Raw genomic sequence first — 25,241 nt, 5'->3', positions numbered from 1 at the left:
AACAACTTGCCTTACAAAGCAATTACTTTGTATAATATGGAATAAAAATATGGAAAATATGGTGCTGACAACTGAGCTTCCAACATCTGTGCACAGCTAAGCTAACAGAGTTTTTCACAGATGTATATTCTAGTTGTGGCAGATGATTAAATAGACAATCATTGTCACCCTTTGGTTAGTGAGGTCTTGTTGTGAAGCCTTGAGCAGAGCAGATGCAACACTCATGGGGTGGATCTGACATACTTTACACTCATAGTTTAGTAACTTGTATGTCCACTATAGCATACAATGCTTCATCCCCCTTATTGACTCTCACAGGATTGTGTTTTACTAAATAAACACCACAATGTTTCCACTAAGAACAGAAACTAGCAACTGAGCCCATGAACTCATCAGGAACATTTACCCAGGATTGAAAGAAGAAGAAAGAAAGAAAGTGTACTTTATTGATCCCCGTGGGGAAATTCCTCTCTGCCTTTAACCCATTCACTCAGTGAAGCATTGGGCAGCCATTGGGCGCCCGGGGAGCAGTGTGAAAGGACAGTACCTTGCTCAGGGGTACCTCAGGGTAGCTGTTCAGGGGAATCGAACCCCCGACCTTCCAATCATGGGGCCACCACTCTACCTACTGAGCTATCCCTGCCATTTATAACTCAGCCAAAGGCCATCACTCATATGTAACCAGGCTTCTTTATATAACCAGGGGGGATCTCCTCCTTTCTTGCCACACAGAAAGAATGCAGATTTGCCCATCTTTTATATACAGTCTAGTCAGTTCAAAACGTCATACATAACCGTTACAGTTAATGTTTCTCCTCCGCAAATATTTTATTGGCTATATAACATTTAATATCTGAGTAAAATAATTAGCTCAGTTTCTTTGATTAACTCCAACTTCACAATCATCTGCTAAAGATGGTGATGAAAGTAGTTAGATGGAGACATTAGTCCTCTGGATATCTGCTACAAGCTGAAGGGCCACTCCAAGTCCATCAGAACACAGGAGGACATCGTCAGTGACGCAGGTACACAAAAACCACAGCCAGTGACCCAACCAGGGGGCAAAAACAGGTCCAGGGCTAGCAACTGAATTTTAATGAAGTTCTATTAAAATATGAGTGTACAGTAAGGTTTAAAGGTAGACGTGTGGCCACTCTGACGCTGCTGTTAGTTTCAGCCTCTGAAGTAGACCTCTTAATGGCAGACACTATGGCTTGCTGTGCAGCACAGACTGTACAAGAGGTTACACTGCCCTTAATAGCAGATATGTGGGTCTGTGTATAGCACTTCTACAGTTTGTATGCAATACTTTTGTATTAGTTTTGGACATAGCTTGTCACTAATTTAACTTTTGTCAAGATACAGTCACCTCTGGCCCCAAAATGCCAATATGGCAGCAACCAAAACACTAATACTAACATACCAAGTTTCCTTGCAGAAACCAATGATGGATATCACAGTGGTTACAGACATTTTTTTTATCTTTTAAGTACATGCTATGACTGGTCCCTCCAATTGCAGTATTTAGCAACAAACTGACACGAAAATGCACAATAAGTAAAAGGAGGTCAGAAAAACAGATACTGAGAGGCTGCCTGACTGAATCCAGCACAGCAGGTTGAACTGCTTCCGACAATAAACAGTCTTAGGAGGAGTGACAGGTTGTGAGGTATTCCAGCCACACAGGGTGGCCTTTTAACTCATGACTCATAGCGGAAAGGCTCCGCTGACATGGCTGAGTTCGCACCAAGCAGAATGAGGTAGGTACGATCTCCTTAAACGCCTGCTGGACAGCCTCACTGATGGAAACACTTACATTGCACCACAGAAACCTAACCAGGAATTTTTAAGGCTGATCACCAACAGATATGATTCGGTTGTCCATTTACTGTTATGGAAAATGGTCAGACAAATACCAGATTCACATCAGCCTCCTACTGATTTGACTAAAAACAGCAGGGACCATACTGGTAGATTTATGTTCACTATCCCCAGTTAGAAGAAGTTTATTTCCTGTTAGGCCTGCTCTGCTGACACTGCTAGAATGACACTAGAAAGGCTGATGAGATTTGTTTCATGAGACTGCAGTATCTCTCCATGCTACATCTTATTTAGTCACAAGAACAGCTGTAGGCCACACCACCCAAACTAATTTCTGCTGCAGTTACCTCACTGCATTTTCTGCTTTGTTAAAACCCAAATAGTTTACTACCATGCACCCCTTGTGGGTCTGTTTTGCTTTTTCCACATCACTTCATGCTGCATTCCTATTGGCTGGCTAACAAAAGTGTGTCTACCAGCATTAACCATGTGGATTGTTATCATAAGTTTCTGACATTACAATTCTTCTACTGTACATTTAGAGTGCCCCAATTGCCTGCTGACCTCTCACTGTATTACATGGCAGCACAGTTTTTGAGCCACATTCCGAAATGTCAGAGTGATTAACATCAACCCTCACACCAGAGTCACATCAGCGTTTTCCACACATAGAACTTACTTGAGCAGGAAACACTGATGTGCATCTTTAACTTTAGCATCTTTTAATCTACTCAGGACGACGACGTCATCCACGACTTACTAGGGGACCATCCCTGTCCTTTTAATTTGATATTTCAGATGTTCTGTGGGTTCTTTCCTCTAGCCAGCTCATTGGCCAAATTGCTTTCAAGTCACTCAGCTGTTACACGTAGGATCTCTCACTGTGGTTGCCATACTCCAGCTGCACTGTCTCTGCCTGCACTGGTTTACTCTAACCAGAATCTACACCAGAAAAATTACTGCTTCATATCCTGCTATAATAGAAAATACAATCTAAAGCCTTAGACTGCCCGTAAAAGCAACAATATGGCACCGATCATTCTTTTTGAAAATATTCATCCATCTCACTATAGCTAAAAGTAAATACCACCTTTACTGAATAATCTGTTTACTTATAAATACAATAATGACTCAGTGTAATTGCAGTTACACTGAATAGAGTTTCTGTCAGCGTGTTGCAAGCTAAGTTAATGGTAACTACTAGGGCAGGGCAATATGGCCAAAAATATTTATCACGACATATATTTGAAAATGTGCGATAACAATATAACTGACGATATAATTGGCGCGAGACAAAATACTTATGTGCATTAAAGCTATTTAAAAATTTAACTGTGCAAAACTGCAGAAGTGGATGTAGCTGTGTGTAATGAGAAAAGATGAAAAGAACGATTGATAACTTTTATGTTAAGGCCCGATCTTATCTTTCTTGTAGAACTGTGTTCCAAACAGTTTTGGTCAAGTTACTTGAAAAAGTAATCAGTAACTAATTACTGATTAATTCCCCAAAAAAGTAATCCCGTTACTTTACTGATTACTTATTTTCAAAAGTAATTAATTACTTAGTTACTTTTTAAAAACACGATTTACAACCTGAATAGGTGATAAAGCGATAGATCTTTCAGCCCAATTCTACTTTTTCTACATAATCCATCATAATCAAATGGAAAGGTCCCTTTTTAAAACTTGTTTTATTAGTTTTAATCTTTTAACTTTATGCATCAAGCAAAAATTTAATTATATGCAACATTCTCTGACTGGAAGAAATTTGTTTAATATTTAAACCTATTTTCTGCACATTCCAGCACATAATTTTTTTTGTGTGTGTGTTTACACTCACTCTTTCAAATAGATGCAAGTAAAACACAGCAGAAAATAAATAAAATCAAAGACTCAGCGGTCCTTTTGCTCTATTTTCACCTGTAAAGCAGGAGTAGGGTAGGCGGAGGTTTACCCTGGTGCAGGTATGCCGCGGTCAGTTGAAGAACTGATCGCGTGAATTTCCCATTACGTCGTTGCGCACTCGGTGCTTGCTTGGAAGTTTGGGGGGGGGGTTCGCTGTAAAAAGAAGTTTTCTTCCCACGCACAATGGATGCTAATGTTTTTGTCACGTTTTATGGAATCAAACTTAAAGGAAGGTCAGTACTTCCACGCTTTAAACGCTGCATGCTCATACTCTCTCCCGCACTCGATATATTATCCATTGTTGATCTGCACACAGCTGTTGTCACAAACGTCGCACTTGCTTACGTCACTGTCGTGAGACATTCTCGCAAAAAAAAAAAAAAAAAAATCACGGTTTTAGTAACGCAGTAACGCAGCGTTCCTACGGGAAAGTAACGGTAATCTAATTACAGTTTTTGCAATAGTAATCCCTTACTTTACTTGTTACTTGAAAAAAGTAATCAGATTACAGCCCATCTCTGGTTCCAAATAAAGAACTTAGTGTTGTTAATCATTTACAAATCAATATTGTCTGTATGGTCAGCAATTACTCCCCAAAAAAACAACGAAAAAAGTGAACATATAAAACTGTGGTGTTAAGCGATGCGGCTGAAAAATTTGGGTGCACCTAACTTTTGTGCTGGTGTGCCTAAGAAAAAAAACGTTAGGTGCACCAGTGCAACCATGGCAAAAAGTTAGTCTAGAGCCCTGGCACAACTGTGACTTTATGCAGTTTACCGTTGGCTATTCAACTGATATCCTTCCACACATGTTAGCTAATTACATTCCTTCCTCTTCATGGAACTAGACAATAAACCACACAGTGTTGGCTTTTATCAACATTTGTAATTTTACAAAAGCCTATAAGAAATCTAGTCTGCATTTACACTGTAAACGACAGTCTAAACACATTAAATGCATAAAAGAAGCACAAGCCGAGCAACAGAAAAATAAACAGCTTAGCCGAGGCCCCAGACCATAATTTAGGAATATCTGTCTGTGTAACCACAGGAAGAGATACGAACTCCGGTAGTAAACAAACAATGGAGAGCTCCGATAGGCAGAAACCTACCCTCAGTTAATTCAATACACAGGGCACAAGACTGGATGTGGAGCAAAGGGACTTTAAAACAGCCCCTCAGAGATCACACAAATAGACCCTGGCTTAGAGCAGCACAGCTCAATCAGTCTGACTCAAATCTCTTCTGAACACCACTTATATGCCAACGGAAGTCAGCTTAAGATAATTATTGCTTTCATAGTCTTCAGTGGAGAGAAGGCAACCAAGAAACTGTTTTATTTTGCATCTTCTTTTAAAATGTGTGTTACTGTAGGGTGAGATCAACAAAACACAGGGCTATCAGGTTGTGAGTTAAGCCCAGAATACAAGTTTTTCTGTCAGATGACCAAACACGTACAACATAAATTTAGCCTGTGATGACCAATGACCACTCACTTCCAAGCTGTTCCTGTGCACTGCTAAAACACTGAGAATCCTCTCAGTATGGAAATATCAGCAGGAGTCCCAATTTAAAGGGTTTTTCCTGCGCAGAAGACCGACTCCTTTTTTCGTCAGACAACTGTAACACAACAAAACAGTCACACACAAACAGCATTTGAAGTCAGTATATACAGGAATTTACTCCAACCGTCTAAGAATGTCCATGTGTGACTGTTTTACTAGTCTACAGTTTGCTTGCTTTTATTTCTAAGGTTTAATCCATTCCATTTAATCCATTAATGTCCAACTAGCTGCAGCCCTGCCCACCTTGTATTTCAATACAGATAAAATAAATACAATAAATTTCAATACAAAGCCCATTTCTCACAGTCCACCATCATTCAACTGCTCGTACAGCGAAGACGCCATCCTACAATCAGACTGCCTCCATCTTCACCACCTCTGACTACAGCTGATACTAGCTCTTGTTCTGATCACCCCCTGCAGCAGGTGTTGATCATACTACACAGCAGAATGATGACTGTCATCACAAACTAGAGCTAAAGCCTGTGAATTCAGAGCTAATGCACATGGTGTGATGGAGAAGTAGGGCAGTATTCAACATATAAATGGCAATGATATCATCTATATAAATGCTATAGTATAGGATAGTGGAGGACTATCGCTGCAGTCAAGATTACAGCTATTTCTAAAATATACCGTCTAGGGTTGGGCCATATTATACCGTTCACAGTAATACAGTGTTAGGCAATGATAAAAAAATGAAACATCGCGATAGAATATGGGTAAAACGCTCATGCGCAGTGCCTTTGTTTTTATTAGGCACATGGCGGAAAAAGCATGGCGGCAACAGAGAATGAGAAGGACAAAAGCAGATCGTCGAATGAAACAGATGAACCAGAATTGGTTTGTAAAAATGGTGCAACTTCAGTGATGTGGAACTTGTATGGTTTTTGTCCGTCAGATAGCCACGATTGTCGGAGCATTACGGCTACCGTAGTCAAGAGCCTCGAGCAGTAATATGTACTGTGCTTCAACATAATATTACCATGGACTTCCGGAAGAGCTTTGATGGAGTAGGACGCGAGTCTGGGAGCTGCCGCCGATTTCGATTAAATTGTTATTCATTCGCGCTTTTCGACTATATTTCCAGTCCTGTTTTGGTTTGTTGATTGTTTTGTTGAGAAGTTTTACTCGGGCCTGCATAAAATGGCAGCAAAAAATGTTAAAACTACTTCTATCCGGTTGTTCAGTGATGACGCGACGAATCCTACTTCCGGGTCTAAAGTAGTCTGCGTTTAATATGGCTTTTGTGTTGTTAACATGTTTAATGTTATGTATTTTCTTCTATTTGATCTCAAAAAGCTCCTAAAACAGTCAGTGATCACCGTTGACCTCCCTCGGCTTTTATTACCGCTAATCATTTATTTAAGCTCAGTTTTTAAAACCTTAGGATGTAGCTACAGCCCAGCCCATGCAGCAGTATATGAATGACTAACCTCGTATTATGGATGGATTATCTCAGTTGTTCTCCTGGCTGAAGTTTGGTCCTTTTACAGCATCCTGCCATGCGATTACATTTGTTCCTGACCACCGAGAACACTCACGGTAACTTTTATCGAGTGGAAAAAAAGTTAGCTTGTTTATATTATGCTAACATAGCTGTGTCGCTAGCGGTCACGTAGCACATCATTATATACCAGCTAGCCCAACTTCAGTAACCCTACAAACGTCACTGCTGTTTAGTTTTCTGTCTTCATTTATGCTGGAAGTGATAACAGAGCTGTACGTTTTAATTTGTTTCCAAAACCCCGCAGTCAGGACATGCTATATTGTATTTACATGGAAGCTAGCGAGCTAACTTCCTGCTAACTTCTAACTCTGTTAAATGTCATAAATTCCATTTTCATGGATGCCTGGATGTTAAACTCAGTTGTTACACCTGGTAGAGCAGAACGCTGATCATTTTATTAAAGATGAAAGACTAAAGACAGTTTTTCAACTCTCAGTAATGCCATAGTGATCGTTTGATATATGGACCTGCAGCGGAGTTTAGACCCAGACACGGCTAGTGACGTCAGACTGAACAACCGGATTCAAACACAACTGAGGCCTAGTTTGCAAACCGCGACCATGTTGAGGTATTCAACATACCTCGGCTCACTCGAGGTATGTTGAATACCTCGAGTGAGCCGTCGTACTGTGTACTGTGCTTCAACATAATATTACCATGGACTACCATGGACCCTCGTGCCAAGCTAATCCTGATATTGAGGCTCTCAAGGTCGAGCTGTTGGCTTCGCTGAGGAAAGATATAGCCGACATCTTTAAAAAGGAACTTCAGGACACTCTGGGTGATGCTTTGTCTACCATTAAGTTCGACCTGCAGGCGGTGAAGACGCGATCGATAAAGCTGCCAATGACTCTACCGTGTCCGAGCTAAAAGGTACGGTCAAGGAGATGGAGCACGCACTTACTGTCTACTCTGATGATATAGCTGAGATGAAAAACACTATCAAGGGCCTCACAGCTCATGTAGCCAAGCTGGAAAATAAGTGTGAAGACTTGGAGTCCAGGTCGCGGCGCAACAATGTTAGGATAGTGGGAGTACCGGAGGGCCCTGACACGTGCACCACTGCTGCCGTAGCCTCCTTGCTAAAAGAAGCATTTGATCTGGGGAAGGAGCCGCTTTTGGATCGTTCGCAAAGGACCCTCCAACCCGCACCGAAGCCTGGCGACCGTCCACGAGCCATTGTATGCAGGTTTCATTACCACACTGACTGTGTTGACATTTTACAACGTGCTAGAGAACGCCGACAGATTAAAGTTAGAGACCGGACCATCTCAGTCTGCCCCGACTATATCGCCAGGGTGGCACGGGCTTGTGCTGCATTCAACACTGTCAGGCAGCAACTCCGTGGCATTGAAGGTGTTCGGTATGGCCTGCTTCATCCAGCGCAACTCCGCATCACATATAAGGGTGTCGAGAAGGACTTTGTTTCAGCAGAGGAGGCCAGTGATTATGTCAAAACTTTGATCTCTGGGTGAGCCTCGATAGCCCCTCAGTTTGATGCTGTAATGCTAATAAGGGTTCACACTCTCGTTAGGTTTAACGCCATCTGTGCATTGTTTTCTTAGGCCGTTGTGCTAGTTATTGTACTGTTGGTGTGCTGGTTCCTTTTATTTTCATTGTTATATAATGAAACTGAATCATATAATATACTCTTGAACTTCGGACCAGTCCAGCACAATCTTCTCCAAGCTTGCTGCATTGATTTGCACAGGACTGGGTTGTTTTTTGTTTCTGTTATCTTTTTTTGGTTGTTTTTTTTTTTTTAAATTAATTAATTAATTTTTTTTTTAATTTTATGCACTTTTGGTGTGTTGTAAAGTTCTCCATCTGAGGAAATCATATTTTGTACTGTGAGATTTTTTTTTGTTTGTTTGGGTGGGGGGGGGGGGGGGGTCTTTTTCTTTTTTCCCTTTTTTAAAAAAATAAACAAAAAAAAAAACATGTTTAATGTTACGCGCACACTGTTATACCGCTTTTATTTTTATTCGGACTCCAATTAGTCCAGTCACATTGGTGAATCATTTTTGCTACTTTGGGGTACACTGCTGTCTCCTTTGTTCTGCTCTGTGGAGACTTGGGGTGTATTTGTGTTTAGGGTTGGGGAGGGAGGCTGTCCCATTTCAGCTCTTCATGGCCACTGGCATTTTGGTTTGGTTCTTTTCTTCTTCCTTTTTATGAATGGTTAATGGCAATATAGACCCCAGCATTGCTGGGTCAGGCATGCCTCTTAGATTCATTAGTTGGAATATGTATGGGTAACCCCATTAAGAGATCTTGAAACGTCTAAATTCTGACAGCATTTTTACAGGAGACTCATCTTCACATTAAGGATCATTATAGGTTATATTGCCCTTGGGTAGGTCAGGTCTTTCATTCAAATTTTAATTCGAAAGCTAGAGGAGTGGTCATTCTCATTAATAAGAAAGTTCAATTCTCTTCGACCAATGTTATCGCTGATAGGAATGGTAGATATATCATTGTTGCTGATACCCTAATGCAGAAAAAGGTTTTGTTGGTAAATGTTTATGCCCCGAATTTTGATGGTGCTGAATTCGCTAATAGTTTGTTGAGTAACATCCCCTTTCTGAATACTCATTTGCTTATCCTTGGTGGTGATCTGAATTGTGTTTTTGATCCAATCTTGGATCGATCTCTTCCTCGTAATTTGACTCCATCATCTATGTCTAAAACATTCTCAGATTTTATGAAACAGAATGATCTTGTTGATCCATGGAGATTTCGCAACCCTTCAATCAAAAAATTTTCGTTTTTCTCCCAGGTCCACCAGTCTTATTCCAGGATTGATTATTTTTTCATCGACAGAACTCTTAATTCGTGTGTTAATTCTTCCGACTATTCTGGTATTATAATATCTGATCATTCACCTCTGCTATTGGATATTCAACTTTCTACCTATAAACGTAGTCCTCCACTTTGGAGATTTAACTCCCTCCTTCTGGCGGATAAAGAATGTTGTGAATTTATTTCAAGCTCTATTGAGGAGTTCTTGTCCTTAAATCAAAATGATTCTGTTTGATATTCTCTGCTATGGGAGACTCTTAAATGCTACCTGAGAGGTCAAATTATTTCTTACTCTGTTCGTGCTAATAAAAAGATTAATGCCAGGCTTAAAGAACTTATAGCTGCAATTAGTAACCTTGATCAAAGTTATACACTGAACCCTTCTCCAGAATTACTGAAGCAGCGGCTTGATTTGCAAGCAGAATTTGATCTTATGTCAACCAAAGAGGCTGAGCACTTATTACTACGCAGTCGTGGTTCATATTATGAATACGGTGACAAGGCTAGTCGCTTGTTGGCACATCAGTTACGACGTCATGCCTCCTCACGTGTGATACCCAGTATTAAAATCTCTTATGACAATATCACTACAGATCCCTTGGAAATTAATTCTACCTTTAAAACATTTTACTCTTTGTTGTGCAAGTCCGAATTTCCCACGGATAAAGCTAAAATGAATGAATTTTTTCATAATCTTTCAAACCCTGTTATTGGTACTAATATTGCCGGGCAATTGGACTCCCCATTATCTGTTGAAGAAGTATTAAAAGCTATTACATCTATGCAGCCTAATAAAGCTCCAGGCCCAGATGGGTTTCCAATTGAATTTTATAAAACATTTATTGGTAAATTTGCACCATTGCTTTTGTCTGTGTTTAATGAATCCTTGGAAACGGGTTCATTACCACCTACTTTCACACAAGCCACCATAGCGCTCCTTCTCAAAAATGACAAGGACCCAACCTCCTGTGGTTCCTACAGGCCATTATCTCTGCTTAATGCCGATGCAAAGGTATTGGCTAAAGTAATTGCATCTCACCTAGAGGATGTGCTTCCTCGAATTATATCTGAAGAGCAGAATGGCTTTATAAAGAGACGACAATTGTTTTTTAATACCCGTACACTCTTTAATGCTATTTACTCAAAGCATCTATCTGAATTTCCTGAACTTGTGATTTCTTTAGATGCTGAAAAGGCTTTCGATAGGGTGGAGTGGGAGTACTTGTTTGCAGTTTTAGAGAAATTTGGTTTTGGCGATAAATTTATTTCCTGGATTCGGCTTCTTTATTCGTCCCCTAAAGCCAGTGTTCAAACTAATGATGTTTACTCTGATTATTTTGCGCTGGGTCGTGGTTGTCGTCAAGGTTGCCCTCTGTCAGCTTTACTCTTTGCCATTGCCATCGAGCCTCTGTCTATTACATTGAGACCTTCTTCTGTATTCAGGGGAATCATCCGTAATGAAATTGCACATAAAGTATCATTGTATGCGGATGACTTGTTATTATATATGACTGACCCTGTACGCTCCATCCTTGCTGTTTTAAGTATTCTGGATAATTAGGTGGTTCTTAACACACTCAAAATCTGGTTTCAGTTTAGACGTGTGGTGTGACAAGGGTATAAAACAGTTCAAACATTTATATGTGGATGGTGTTTTCAATAGTTTTCCCAATTTGTCTTCTCGTTACAATCTCCCTATTACCCATTTGTTTCGCCATTTTCAAATTCGAAATTTTGTTGCCAAGTGTTTCCCAAATTTCCCCTCTTTACCTCCAGAACAGCAGTGAGAAACGACGTTATCATTTATTCCTCATCACAGAGGAACCATTTCGAAACTCTATGATGCTATCTTGTCTTTTAGTAAGGACTCTAATGTTAAGCTTAAGTGTACATGGGAAGGAGAACTAGGAATTCGAATACATGAGGAGTCTTGGAAACAGGCTATAGCGAGGGTACGATCTTCCACCTCCTGTGCTCATCTTGGACTTATTCAATTTAAGGTCATACACAGGGTGCATTTCTCTAAGTCTAGACTTTCTGAATTGTATCCAGAAGTGGAAAATAAATGTGATAAATGCCATGGCTCTCCTTGTCACCTTAGCCACATGTTTTTTTCTGTGTCCTGAGCTAGAAGGTTTCTGGACAGGGTATTTTGCTATTATGTCAACTGTTCTTGGGGTAACTCTTCATCCTTGTCCTCTGATTGCTGTAGTCGGGATTCCTGATCGCTCACTTACACTTGATTCCACACAAAAGGATATTATAGCCTTCACATCCCTATTAGCGAGACGTCTAATATTGTTGCATTGGAAGTCTGTTAAATATCCTACTATTTCCCGGTGGCTTAAAGATGTCATGTTTTTCTTAAAACATAATAATAATAATGATAATAAATACTCACAAAGAAAACGGCAGCCGTCACAACCTATGTCTAAAAATGTATAGTTTCATGCATCAGTTAAAACACTCGACTCTAGGTCTATGACGCCCAGCTGGAAACACTTCACAGAAGTCGAACTGCCTGAGATTCACAGAATTTACAGAAAATGTTGCATCATTGTGATTTATATCGTTATCGGACGATAGATGTCTTAATATCGGGATATGAGATTTTGGTCATATCGCACAGCCCTATATATTCCTGTAATATGTTTGATGGTTGTGTTGATCTGTGTGGGACTGGGGGAGGGGGGGGGTTCTTTGTTTTAGAATGCGTTTTTGTTTAGTTGTTGGTGTAGCAGTGGACAAAGTCCTCTTGGTTTGTTCCTTGGAGGAAATGCCTTTCCAAATATGCTAAGCATGGGCGCATTAAAAGACGGCGTACAGGTACTGTGTGTGCGTGGCATCAGCAAACTTCCTGCCTAGTCACTAGAGTCAGGCCACGGGGCAGCAAGACTGAGGCTGAAACAGCTGCAACCTATGAAGTAACGTTGAGGGTGAAAGTTAGAGTTTCCTGAAAACTGAAAGTGAAGAAAAGTCTCCTAATAGCCTAAGCTGGAGAAGCTCAGATCAAGCAGAAACTTTCAGACAAGTACGGCTGCCACAAACGATATTTTGATAGTCGACTAGTCACCGATTATTTTTGCGATTAGTCGACTAATCGGATCATGCATCCATTGGACGTAAAGCGCACCAGCGTGCGCCTGCTCTTATATAACTATCATTAGCTTACAGCTTGAAGTGTTTAAGGTATGTGCTAACTAAAAATAAAGACAAGATGATAGTTTATTAAACTTTTAATGAAATTTGCAGATTGTAAATGCAAATGTAAAATATAACAACAGGATACTGGAGTAAATTCTCTACCATTTCACACTTCTGTTTAATCAGTTCTCTGTTTGACATTTATTCAGCTGTGTAAAAACTGTAACTTTAATCTCAGCCAAACCAATTTACTGAGGAACAAATAAAACATTGAAAAAAGCCAAACAATAACATTTTTAAATTATGTCTGTGAAGGTTCTCAGTCATCCAGGTCATCGTAGTCAAAGGAGCTTGCAAAGAAAAGCGTCTGGACTTCTTTAAGTTGCTTGAAGACGTTTCACCTCTCATCCGAGAAGCTTCTTCAGTTCTAAGGTCAAATGGTGGAGAGTCCCAGATATAAACCTAATGGGAGTAGGGATGGGTATCGTTTAGGTTTTATCCGATACCGGTGCCAAATCGGTACTTTTGAAACGGTGCCGGTGCTCAAACGGTGCTCAAACCGGTGCTTAAAGAATGGAGAACACAAAATTGGTCCAAAAACCTCTCATGTTCAGCTGTTTTTTGTAAAAATATAACAATGTTAGCCTTTTCTGCAGCTATGGGGCATATATGGTATCACTCTTGGCTGGAAGCAGTGCTTAAACAATGGAAAAAACACAAACTTTGTCCTAAACCTCTCATGTTTAACTGTTTTCCACTTTTTCTTTGGTCATTTTAGCCTTTTTAGCCAGGGTGAAGGGAGTATCTGCCATCAAACAAGAGGACAGCCGCATGTAGCTATGATGATGTTTGCTAGTTCACCTTACATGCATTAATGTAATAACGTGGTTAGCCTACTCAACGTAAATTAGCTATTCACGCAGAGAAGAACGGCTGCTGCTGCCACCATCATCCGTCATCATTTCTGCTACACTGGCAGGGCTAGGGGCCAGGACTCTCCTCTTCGTGTTTTTGGGGGATGTTGCATAACAGGCAACCCACCCGCAGTAGATGTGCTCGGTGTGAGGTCTCGCAGCAAGCTATCGAATACGGCGCATTTCTGGGCTTTTAAAAAAAACGCTATGCGTCGGCAGGTGTTTCGTCGGATTTGAGGTGTTACCTCCTTTGACAGTATCACAGTATCGGCTTAAAGCACTTGTTGCAGGCTGCTGAGTTTGCATACTTTGCTGTGAAGTACAGCCAGACTTTTGACCGCTTTGCCTTGGACATTTTTAATCTGTAGCTCTGCTCTAACAGAACGTACGTACCTGGCCCCGCCTACTATCCTCGGAAACGTAAAATGATTGGCTAGAATCTAAAGTGTATCACAGCTCAGGAAAAAAAAGCACCGAAATAAAGCACCGAAATGTGCGCTGCTTTTCGGTCTGGTTACTACCGTTTATGTCAGAACCGGTGCCATCATGGCACCGGACACCGGTACCCATCCCTAAATGGGAGTGACCCCCCACGGGGGGACAAAAGGACCCCCTGATGATCCTCTAATCGCCTGAGCCAGACTCAGCAGTCCATCTGCATCTTAAGGATAAAGGACACTCTTTCGAGGATGCCAATGTTCACATTTTGGACAGAGAGGACAGATGGTTTGAAAGAGGAGTGAAAGAAGCCATCTATGTCCACTGTGAGCGACCATCTTTGAACAGAGGCGGGGGTTTACGACACCAACTCTCTGCCATCTATAATCCAGTTTTGAGATCCCTTCCCAGACGCCTTAACGCCCACTCACATCCTGGGCCATCTGACCTCAGGAATTCGCATGATAAGGTGGGGCCAGGTTTCACAATGAACACACCCGAAACTCTGGCTGATTGGGACCCACGCCCAGTTTCCCCACCTTGGCTCAGGCGATTAGAGGATCATCAGGGGGTCCTTTTGTCCCTCCGTGGGGGGTCACTCCCACTAGGTTTATATCTGGGACTCTCCACCATTTGACCTTAGAACTGAAGAAGCTTCTCGGATGAGAGGTGAAACGTCTTCAAGCAACTTAAAGAAGTCCAGACGCTTTTCTTTGCAAGCTCCTTTGACATTTTTAAATTATCTGAGTGACTTATATATCATGTTTAACCTGAGTAGTGAAAGACCGCGGGGGGTTTGAAAATGATGTGCCCCGGGAGTTCGCTGTTCTCGCCAGCTCTAGTGGGCCTTGAACCCTCTAGCTATCGAGCTGGTGGTTCTCCGAAAACGTCGGAGCACTTTTGCAAATATGTGATGTCTTGCTAAACCGAGCAGATATTTGAGGTTTACACAGCTACATTCTCGCCTGAAAATATGTTACAAGTTTATTTTGTGACCCAGAAAGAGAAATAAGAGTAATATTAAAACTAAGTAGCTGCCGCCATTGTTGAAAACTGGAATTGGCTGGGCCGCGCTATGAACTCTGAGACAGGTTGGGCCACAATGGATACACCCGACCCATCCTTCAAATCTGGGGAAATGAAGGACGCATTTTTCGGCCGCATTTGGGGGAGTCTTTGAATTTGGACAGGCTTCGCCGTGTCACTGTAACGTAATTCGCCTACAAATGCAGCCTCCGAAGGATGTGGCTGCTAAATCTGGTCACAGCTATGAAACCGGACACTGCTTCTTCTTCTTCAGGGTTTAACGGCAGATGGCATCCCTGGACATGCAGTGCTGCCATCTTCTGTTTCAGTCCGTTATTATACTCTTAAATCCTACTACTTATTCCTGCGTCTTTCAGGATCTTACAAAGCTTCAAACGGCGCATCAACTATTAAATTGGTCGTCGACGATTTTAATAGTCGACGTAATCGTGACTAGTCAACTAATCATGGCAGCCCTACAGACAAGGCATATCCTCAAGTTCTCTAGTCCTGGCCTCTGCCCCAGAAACAGCTACACTGCTTTACAGTTTATATTCATAACACCTCATAACTGGGCTCTGCCATACAGCACATCTGAACATACACTCACTGTTTGCTAGGCGTTGACAAACAACTTTCAGCACCGAAGCAGGAAGCTGACGGGCCTACAGGTGCCTCGCCATCTTTGTATTGCTGTGTAGATGTAGGTCAGCAGGTCTGCTAGTCCTTCATGGCCAGGTGACACCAGACTACAATAGATTGGCTCCGTTACTGGTGCACAGCTATCCTACTGCATCAATGATGTGAAATTAACTGGACCTTAGTTTGAATCATTTACCAAACTAATGTGAACACAGTATCGATGGTGGTGGTGGTGGTGGGTAGGGCTGGGCCATATTATACTGTTCACGGTAATACTGTTAGGCAACAATAGGAAAATGAAATATCGCGATAGAATATGAGTAAAACTCGCATGCGCAGTGCCTTTGTTTTCATACGCACATGGCCGATTGTTGAGTGAAACAGATGAACCAGAATTGGTTTGTAAAAATGGTGCAACTTCAGTGATGTGGAACTGGTTTGGTGTTTGTCCGTCAGATACACGGCAAAGCACATTTTTTTTGCAGAACATGCAAGCGGCCGTCGTTATTGTCGTATTTGTCGGACTAAGATGCTCTTAAATCTGGGAGTAATCTGGGTCCTAAACTCCGTATTCTTCAGGTCAAATGAACACTGCAGCATCACTGAGAGTTAAAAACTGTCTAAATTCTTTCATCTTTATTAAAACGATCAGCATTGCTGCTTTACCAGGTGTAACTATGAAGTTTAACTTCCAGGCATCCATGAAAACAAAATGTATTACATTTAACGGAGTTAGAAGTTAGCAGGAAGCTAGCGGAAGTTAGCTCGCTAGTTTCGCTAGTTACCTAAGCATGATATAGAGATTTCTGAAAAAAAATCAAACGTACAGCTCTGCTATCACTTCCAACATAAATGAAGACAGGAAACTAAACAGCAGTGACGTTTATAGGGTTACTGAAGTTGGGCTAGCTGGTATATAATGATGTGCTACCTGATCGGTAGCGACACAGCTATGTTAGCATAACATAAACAGTGAAGCTGGAGGACGAACACTAACACTTTTCCACTCGATAAAAGTTAACGTGAAGGTTCTTCATGGTTAGAGACAAATGCAATCGCATGGCAGGATGCTGTAAACGGACCAAACTTCAGTCAGGAGAACAACTGAGATAATCCATCCACAATACGAGGTTAGTCATTAATATACTGCAACAACATGGGAATAGAGCAGCTGTGATAGAATACAGCATTAATGAATCAATGGTACAGAAGTGGAGGAAGCAAGAAGAATTAGTTTAATAAAGTTTGATTTATCTGACTGCTTTGTTTCGCTTAATGTGCCTTATAATCCCGTGCACTTTATGGTCCGAAAAATACGTACTGCACACTGCAGTTTAATGTTGCAAAGCACCTCTTTTTAACTTCAGTGGATATTATACATGGTTATGCTCAGGATATGTCAGCCCATTTCTACTGGAAATGCCTTTTGGTTAAACTTTCAGCAAGGAATTTGCATTTGCACTGTTAAATTTTTATAAAGCTTTAATGTACATAAAAACCAGCTTCTTGTTTAAGTGAAAATAAATGGAAGGTTGCCTTTTTGCGCTAGTAATGTTGTGGAGTTGTATTTTGTCTCGCATCAATTATATCGTCAGTTATATCGTTATCGCAAATTTTCAAATATATATCGTGATAAATATTTTTGGCCATATCGCCCTGCTCTAGTGGTGGGGGTAAAAGCACCTCAAGTTTTTAGAATACATCAATAATGTGGCCAGCGGCAGCCACATCCCTGCTGCAGGAGTGCTTCTACTGTCTTGCTCTAAATGCACAACTGGAACGGAGAGACAAGAGCTCCCAGAAGCACAGCAATTAAATGGTAGGAATAGTCAAAACAGAGGAGCTCCAGCTGATGACAGAGAGCACCTCCTGTTTGGTGCCACAGCTCATAACAGTGTTCATCTCCTCTTAACCACCATTTCCATAACCCTAACCTGTTTCCATTAATTGGGTGTCCATCCCAAACGCCCTGCAAAGTGACCACAATACCAGTGTCGTATTTGGATTCTGCACATCAAAATCCATAAGAAACAAATCCATTTCATCTCCAAAACAGACAACCAACGAGCATAGTCTACGTGTGGGAAACTGTATGTGTGTACTGATATGGGCAACTGCACACTGTCACACCACCTCTCAGCATTCTGTATGTTATCTGGGTGGGTGAAAACAAAGTGTGTAAATGCAGCAGGATGTGTCTGAATGAGCCAGACTGCACTTGGTAAGCCAGGTGTAAATCCAAGACAAAACAGCAGGTCCAGCTGCTGCTGACTCACCGCGCTTACGGACATGTGTGATAAACCCCTTTCCCTCAGGCCTTTTCTTGTCTCTGATAGATATGGATCATGATACGGAATGCCTGGAAACATTAACATTTACAAACCACTTAACGCTGCTTGGCTGTACAACAGACCCACGGAGCCTCACTCTCACAGCCAACAGACGGCATTTCTATGGAGATGCAACCACATCTCTGAGTGGATACAATGCACACATCCATGCTGCTGCCCTACTGACTACTGAGCACGGCTACACAGGGAAAGCAAAGTCAGCCGTCTCTGATGTGGGTGTGAAAAAACTAGCAAAAATAATGTTAGGAAAGAAATTTAAAAAAAAAAAAAAAAAAAAAAAAAAAAAAACAGTAACAGTGACGGTAACAGTGTGATGACACCTAGGCGTGGTGGAGCGGTACTTAAGGATTCTTGACATATTTGCTGCTGCTGTGACATTAGTGAGAGAGGGAGACGGCTTATGTTTGAGGACTTGATCCACTTTGGAAACACGCACACGGCAGAGTTTGGGACTGCGATATAAAAGAAACGCTGACTCAGCAGGTCCCCTTTATAATTCACTGCATTCAGCTCTGATCTGGGTCTTTAAATATTCACTAATACGTGAAACGACTCCACTTCATTCAAATGTAGCTCCGCTGTATTTGGGTCATTTGCTACAACAACTGATCCAGCTGGACACTAAAACTAGACTTGCATTAACAAACATGTATTCTTTTAAAATCTGAATATTAACTCAAACAGCTGCTTCTTGTTTGTGTGTCATGTGTATTCAGAGGTTATACTGGAATGCAAAAATTGTACATCTGCACAGCAAAGTGTTGAAGTGGGTCAGGGTTTACAGAGCCAATAGCCACTAGATGCCAAGCTCAGTTCCAGTCCCATGTAGAGGATCAAATTTAGGACAACCATAATGGCATTAATGGATATTGACTAGGGCTGCACGATTTTGCATAAAATGAGAATCACGATTTTTTTGCTTAGAATTGAGATCCCGATTCTCTCACGATTTTCTTTTCCAGTATAAATATTTATTGCGCTTATTAACTGCACATCAACTTCGTAACAGTTGAAACTGAACATAAAAACAATAAATAAACATAAAAACAACAAATGTCTCACATTTTGTCATTGCCAAATGTTGTACTGCTTGAAATTCCGTCTCCACCGTTGCTCGACGCTGCGTGTATAGAGCAGGTAGTGCAACAATAGAAAAATAGTTGTGGGACGGCACTGTGTAGCGTTTGTCTAGGGTGTTGATCATTTTCCTAAATCCCTCGTTTTGCACAGTGTTGATAGGAGCCATATCTTTGGTCAGGTGATAAGTGATAGCCTCCGTAATGTCTTTGTGCCTGCGGGAGTTCGACGGGTATAGGGAAGCGCTGTATAAGGTTCCCGTTATTGATGTTTGGGTGGTTGACCGGGACGGATTTTCTCCTGTCACTTTCTCGTCATCCCTGACGTGTTCTCCGTTGTTTTTTCCCTGCTAATTTTAGCATCACACGGCACAGCTTCTGTATCACGTGGTATAAGGCTCCGCCCTTGTCATTTGTTGAGCAGGAAGAGTGAGCGCTTGTTTTCTTGCAGATTACGTCCCGGATCAAAATGCGGTACAATCGTCGTCTTTTTTTCCCTTTCTTTTTTTTTCTTTTTTTTTTAAATCGTTGTCATTTGGAAATGAGATCACACATAAGTATGAATCGAGATCGCGATTTTCTAACGATTAATCGTGCAGCCCTAATATTGACACCTTAAAACTGAATCCAATGATGATCTAAAGGCCTTGAATTTTACTGCAGTTAACAAGAAATTTTTAAAATGTCTAAGTTTCTATCTTCTATTTAAATCTTCTCATATCAAGAGACAAGAGCAACACTTCTTGATGGACTAACTGAATGGCTGCTTTGTTACTGGCCTGATCATTTAAAGTATTTAGTCCCAGCAAGTCAGCTCTGAGTAACTAGTAGTCCTGTAAGCTAGTCCAGTGTTGCTCTTTAAACGTCCAGATACCCCAGTGAAGTGTTCTGAAGTTATCAAGGAGTGTTCACACAGGAACAGACCAATGCAGATTTAGCAACCAGGAGCCGTGCAATATCAATGAAATGCAGCAAAGCACAGTAGGTGGGTTCAGAGCTCAAGTTCTTCAACACAGGAAAATGACTGAAGCAATTACTACTGGTTGTAAAGTGGTTGCCTATAGAACCAGACACTGATACATCCAACTGTCATTTAGGCCTATATTTAACCATCTTCCCTATGTTTGAAGACTTGTGATTGGCTGTATTACCATCACCAATATTTTATTAGGTAAACAAAGTGGTGTTCATTGGACGAACAGATCAGCAAATGCCCGAAAATATCATAATCAAGACAGTCAAATGAATTCCAACTCAAGTCTATGGCAACAGTAACAATTCTACTCTGAAGATCTGCTGCAAGCTCCACATGACAATAATACTTCCATAAATCCAGTCTAGCGCTGTAGGATAAACTGCATTTAACTGTACCATGACACACTGCAGATGGCATGAGCTAACACAGATAGGATATTTGTTTTCTATTCAATCAGGAAGCTGTCCATTTTGCTTTACCTCTTCCCAGTTATAGAAGAAGGAGCAGCTACTGGCCACAGCAGGTATTGTCTGCATGTTTTGTTTGACAGAGTTTTTATGGCGGATGTTCTTCCTTACGCAACCCCAAAGGGGATTTCCATCTCCGGCTGGAATAGAACCAGTGACCTTTTGCTTACCAAGTAAAAGTACTGACTTGCAGGATAAAAAAATTTTTTGAAGTTGAACTAAATTAATTAACTGAAATTAAACCACACGACTTCATTATACTTTTTCAAGCATTCATTACAAGGTTTTAAAACATACATAAGGAAAATCATCCCTTAACCCTCCAAACTTAACATAGGTGATAACTGTTACCTGTATATTTTAGAGAAGCCAAAACAGACTGAATAGTTTTCACATGTGCATGTGTCAGAATGATTATTGTCTTTGTGCCAAGAGAACAATTTAAAAAAAAAAAAAAAAAAAAAAGAGGAAAGAACCCAGACCAGGTGAAGTGTCTGTCCACCTCTGCTGCAACTCTGGTTAGTCATTGCGCATTCTGATTCAACTCAGCTGGGGAAAAAATATTATTCAATCTAAATATACATATCCCAACTACACTCATAGCTATCAAATTCGTAAATGCAAAGAGCAGCAAATTCCCACCATATGTCCTGTCTGTGAGCTCACAATCAATAGACGAGCTATACTGGTTTGACTCGCCTTGCACGGCGCAGGTGAAGACTTTGGGATCTTATATAAGCTGATGACAGAGAGGAGGATGTTACAGGGGAGAGAGAAAAGGGGGGAAAGGAAGGAAGGAGCGAAGGGTGTTGGGGGGTACACAAGGCCACGCAAGCGAGCCGACTGCCAGGCAGGCTGCGTGCTTCACTCAGTCACTCACACACGATCAGTAAGGAGGAAACTCATAACTGCATTCCTTCCCCCCTGATCTGAGAGGTGGCTGATACAAAGAGCAGTGTGCTGCTAGGAGAAAAGACACTCACTGCCTGGATTCTCTCCCCATTTAACAGCTTAACAGGTTGTTTTACTGACGCCTTAACACACATTAAACACAAATGGAGTTTAAGTTTCAGTCAACTAGTCAAACTCGCCTTCAGTGGGACCCCTATTTTAAGCTAATATTTAAACAGGTCCTGCTCTACTAGGGACTTAACCAGTAGCTTTATAAGCAAACAGCAGGTATGCGTGTCAAACAGGTCCCGGCAGTCTGAGATGGCTTACATCTAGGGGTGGGTTTTTATAATCGATTCATCGATTAAAATCGATTCTGGCTTGGATAACGTAAAATCGATTCATTAAAATCCTGAATCGATTTTTTAATATAAATTTATTTTGTCCGAAATGCCAGAATCTCTGGTGACATCTCACAAAATTTCAAGAACCACCAAACAGTAAATGAGAGCAGGTACAGGGATTCTGCACATAGACTTAAACACACAGCGCGACCCGCGGATCAGAATCAGTTAGATGTCGCCTTTCTCACAGTCGGGGCTGAAAGCCGACAGCTCGCTGATCCGGGTCCGCGCTTTGTGTTCACGCCCTTTATGCGCTGATTCTAAAGCTGTTAGTTTGATCTCTCTCCAAACAATATTGACCGAATCAGCAGCAAAAGAAGATCCAAACGCTTCACATAAACATCGTCATGAATTCACTCTTTTACTGTTTTGCTTCCATTGCGATGCGCAGCTCTCTCTCTCTCCCTCTCTCCCTCCCCCTCTCCCCCCCTCTCTCTCTCGAACAGTTTCGCTTTCTTCATTATTCGCTTGCTTGTTACACAAGTCTACTGTTGCTTACAGCGCTGTCGGCCGCTGTTTTTTCCCCTTTTACATTCTTCCGAAAAGAAAACCTCATTTCTGCTGTTCAATACTGAACAAATTGAAACTTTTTAAAATTATTCAAAATGCAAAATGCTTAGCCATGTCTCTAATAAAACCGCTGTAACGTCAGAGGTAATGTTCATTAATTAATGGTTTTCTTTCGTTTTTGATGTACTGCAGAATATTTTTATAAAATCCCAGGCCAGGAAAATCACCTACATGTTTTTCTGTGTTTTATCTTCAGCTACTTTGACACAAAGGCATCTGCTGTGATGCTCACACCTTGGATAAAGTCTTGAGAGTGTCAGCTTCCTTTTTATAGATACAAAAATATGTAAATGTCCTGATCTGAATTATATCTCTGACTGTCAAAATTTCCCAGATTTAAATCGAATCGAATCGAATTAAATCGAATCGTGGATCGAATCGATTCGGGACCTTGTGAATCGGAATTGAATCGATTCTAGAAATCAGTGACGATACCCAGCCCTACTTACATCAATGCTAACTATTGATGTTAAAGTGACACATACTGAAAAAGGACTATTTAAACACAATGTAGGAGAGCTTGTTCTATCAGAAACCCCCAACACTGGATTAGAAGCTGGTTGTTAAAGAGCACTGATAGTCAATGCTCTCCATATGGCCATGAATGATCCAGTCTACCTTAATCCCTTACTTGTGACAGATATCAGCTGACAGGTGACAGCATTTACATCTGTCTTTAGATGTTTTCAAAGGCTGACAAAAACAGCAACATATCTAGACACGGCTCTAGAGAAATGATCGTTCCCAACGCCACCAACGCCAGGGTGGGAGGTCAACACTGACGACAGACTGTTAAATACTGGCTGAGGCCAGCAGAGATTGGGTTTAATATTAAATCAAACAGTTTGGCCCATGTCCAGACTGATTTAGGCTCTGCTGTGGAATTCACATCCTGCTGCTCCAGTTATGTGTGTAATGAAAAGTTCTATGCTGATATCTGGGGACTGCTTTTTCTTTGTCATCTCAGGCAACCCATCTTCCTTTCTTTCTTGTCATAAAAAAGCTAAAAGTTAAAGACCAGGAGATCTGTCACCTTGAGGCTGACTGCTTGTAGCCTAAACTAAGAGAAGGGAAAGCAAACAGTGTGAGTGAGGGGGCTCACTCACATAGCTGGGACATGTTCAAACGCAGCTATGAATGAGCTACCTGATCAAAGGCATAGCAAAGTCAGACACAGTAACTCTAAGCTAGTTAAAAGCCCTGTGGCTGTGGGTCTTTTTAAGCATCTCTGTCACTTGAAAATCCCAAAAAGTCCCAGACACCCAAAGCTGCAAAAGCCTGAGCTTAAAACCGGTTTTACAGCATACAGTAAATAAGTAAAATTTCACGCAGAGATAACAAGTGCACACCGCTACACTAACCACAGCCTACAGAGAGCTGCAGTCTGATGATACAACAGGGGAGGTCTGCACTGTACACACACACACACACACACACATCAGAGGTTTGCTTTGCATGCTGACAGCAAAAGCAGCATGACGGTCACAACAGCAGCACCACACTCTCCTTGACAGAGATGTGTGCAACATCAAAAGCTGCAGTTACACAGTTGTTTAAGTCTGGAAGAATCCACTTCATTTTTTCTATCATATTGAGTCCACCTTAAAAAAAAAAGACCCTGGTGTACGATCACGCAAGACGAAGCAGAGGAAACTGGAGGATGGCATGCATTAGGGTGTGGGAAGTCAAGGAGAGTATGCCACGGAAAACTTCCAAATCACATCAGGCTTAGAGCAAACTTCAGAAAAGGAAGTTATTAATACCCTTTCAGAGCCAAAGACGCCAGGTTCACGTCACAAGTTTCCAGTCTGCGTACTTCTATCCTCAGTTTGGATAATTACCTCTGCCGGGTGGGAATAAAATGGGAATTCCGAGCTGCTACGCTATTTTCAGCACAGTGAGTGTTTTCGCGGAGGCCGTGTGGACTTGAGCTCACTCGAAGCTCCTGGTAACATTAGCTACAACCACAGCCAAATCCGTTGGTGGGATGGAGGTGGCGTTATCCAGCCAGGCAGTCAGCTAGCTGGCTAGGCTAGCTTCCAAGGCTGGCTAACTTTAACTCCCTGCTGGTATAAAAAAGGGGGGAGGGGGGACGCTGACAGCGTGACTTAAGACCCTTAATTTGAAGCTCAGTCTGGGTTGCGATTGCGGGCTGGGTGGGGAAATAAAAAGCCGTTAACGTATGAACACAAACAGACACACACAAGCGCCACATCATGGAAACTCACCCATTCCTGTCCTTCTCGGCGCCTCGCGATCAAATGCTGGGATTCTGTCGTCCAGCAGCCTCGCTGCTAGCTAACTACTAACCAGGTAGATGAGCACGGCCAACCGCCAAGAGTTTTCTAGTCGAGTTACTGATGAAAAAGAAGCCAGATGAGGGGTATATCCATTCGTCTTCGCTTCAGCAGCGGCAGCAGCCTCCCTGGTTGTGTCTCTCGGTAGTGCTTCTAGAGTTGAGTGCAGGACGTTACCCAGGAGTCTCCACCTTTCTTGGACTTGCCTCCACGGCTCGCTGCTACTCCGATTGCCTGATCCTTGCTGCTACCAAAACACTACATAGCAGGAAACTTCGCGATGTTTCATTCCCGCGAGAGGAATGGTTAATGGAATGTTGACACCCCAACCACCACCTCCTCCTGTTAACTTTGTGATTTCAGATGTCTTGTGACATTTGGGACCACATCTAACCTACACAACATACGCTGTTATGAATGTCAGGCCCATAATTTTTGGGCCG

At 41.7% G+C, this 25,241-nt stretch overlaps 1 protein-coding gene across 1 annotated transcript in view; it reads right to left on the bottom strand.

Moving 5' to 3' along the window:
* cd2ap (CD2-associated protein) overlaps positions 1-25,020 on the bottom strand; it is a 111,453-nt gene extending 86,433 nt beyond the window's left edge. Inside the window, exon 1 of the mRNA XM_085372761.1 lies at positions 24,730-25,020. Coding sequence (XP_085228887.1) covers positions 24,730-24,733 — 4 coding nt within the window. The 5' untranslated portion in view covers positions 24,734-25,020. The remainder of the gene's footprint in view (positions 1-24,729) is intronic.
* Between the last annotated feature and the right edge of the window lie 221 nt (positions 25,021-25,241).

Source organism: Diplotaxodon limnothrissa, linkage group LG15 (assembly GCF_057381915.1).
Source record: "Diplotaxodon limnothrissa isolate DT_005_m linkage group LG15, D_limnothrissa_male_GT1.1, whole genome shotgun sequence".
In the NCBI taxonomy this organism is placed as follows: domain Eukaryota; kingdom Metazoa; phylum Chordata; class Actinopteri; order Cichliformes; family Cichlidae; genus Diplotaxodon; species Diplotaxodon limnothrissa.
The sequence above is the reverse complement of the archived record's forward strand: the minus strand, read 5'-3'. Positions and strand labels throughout refer to the sequence as shown.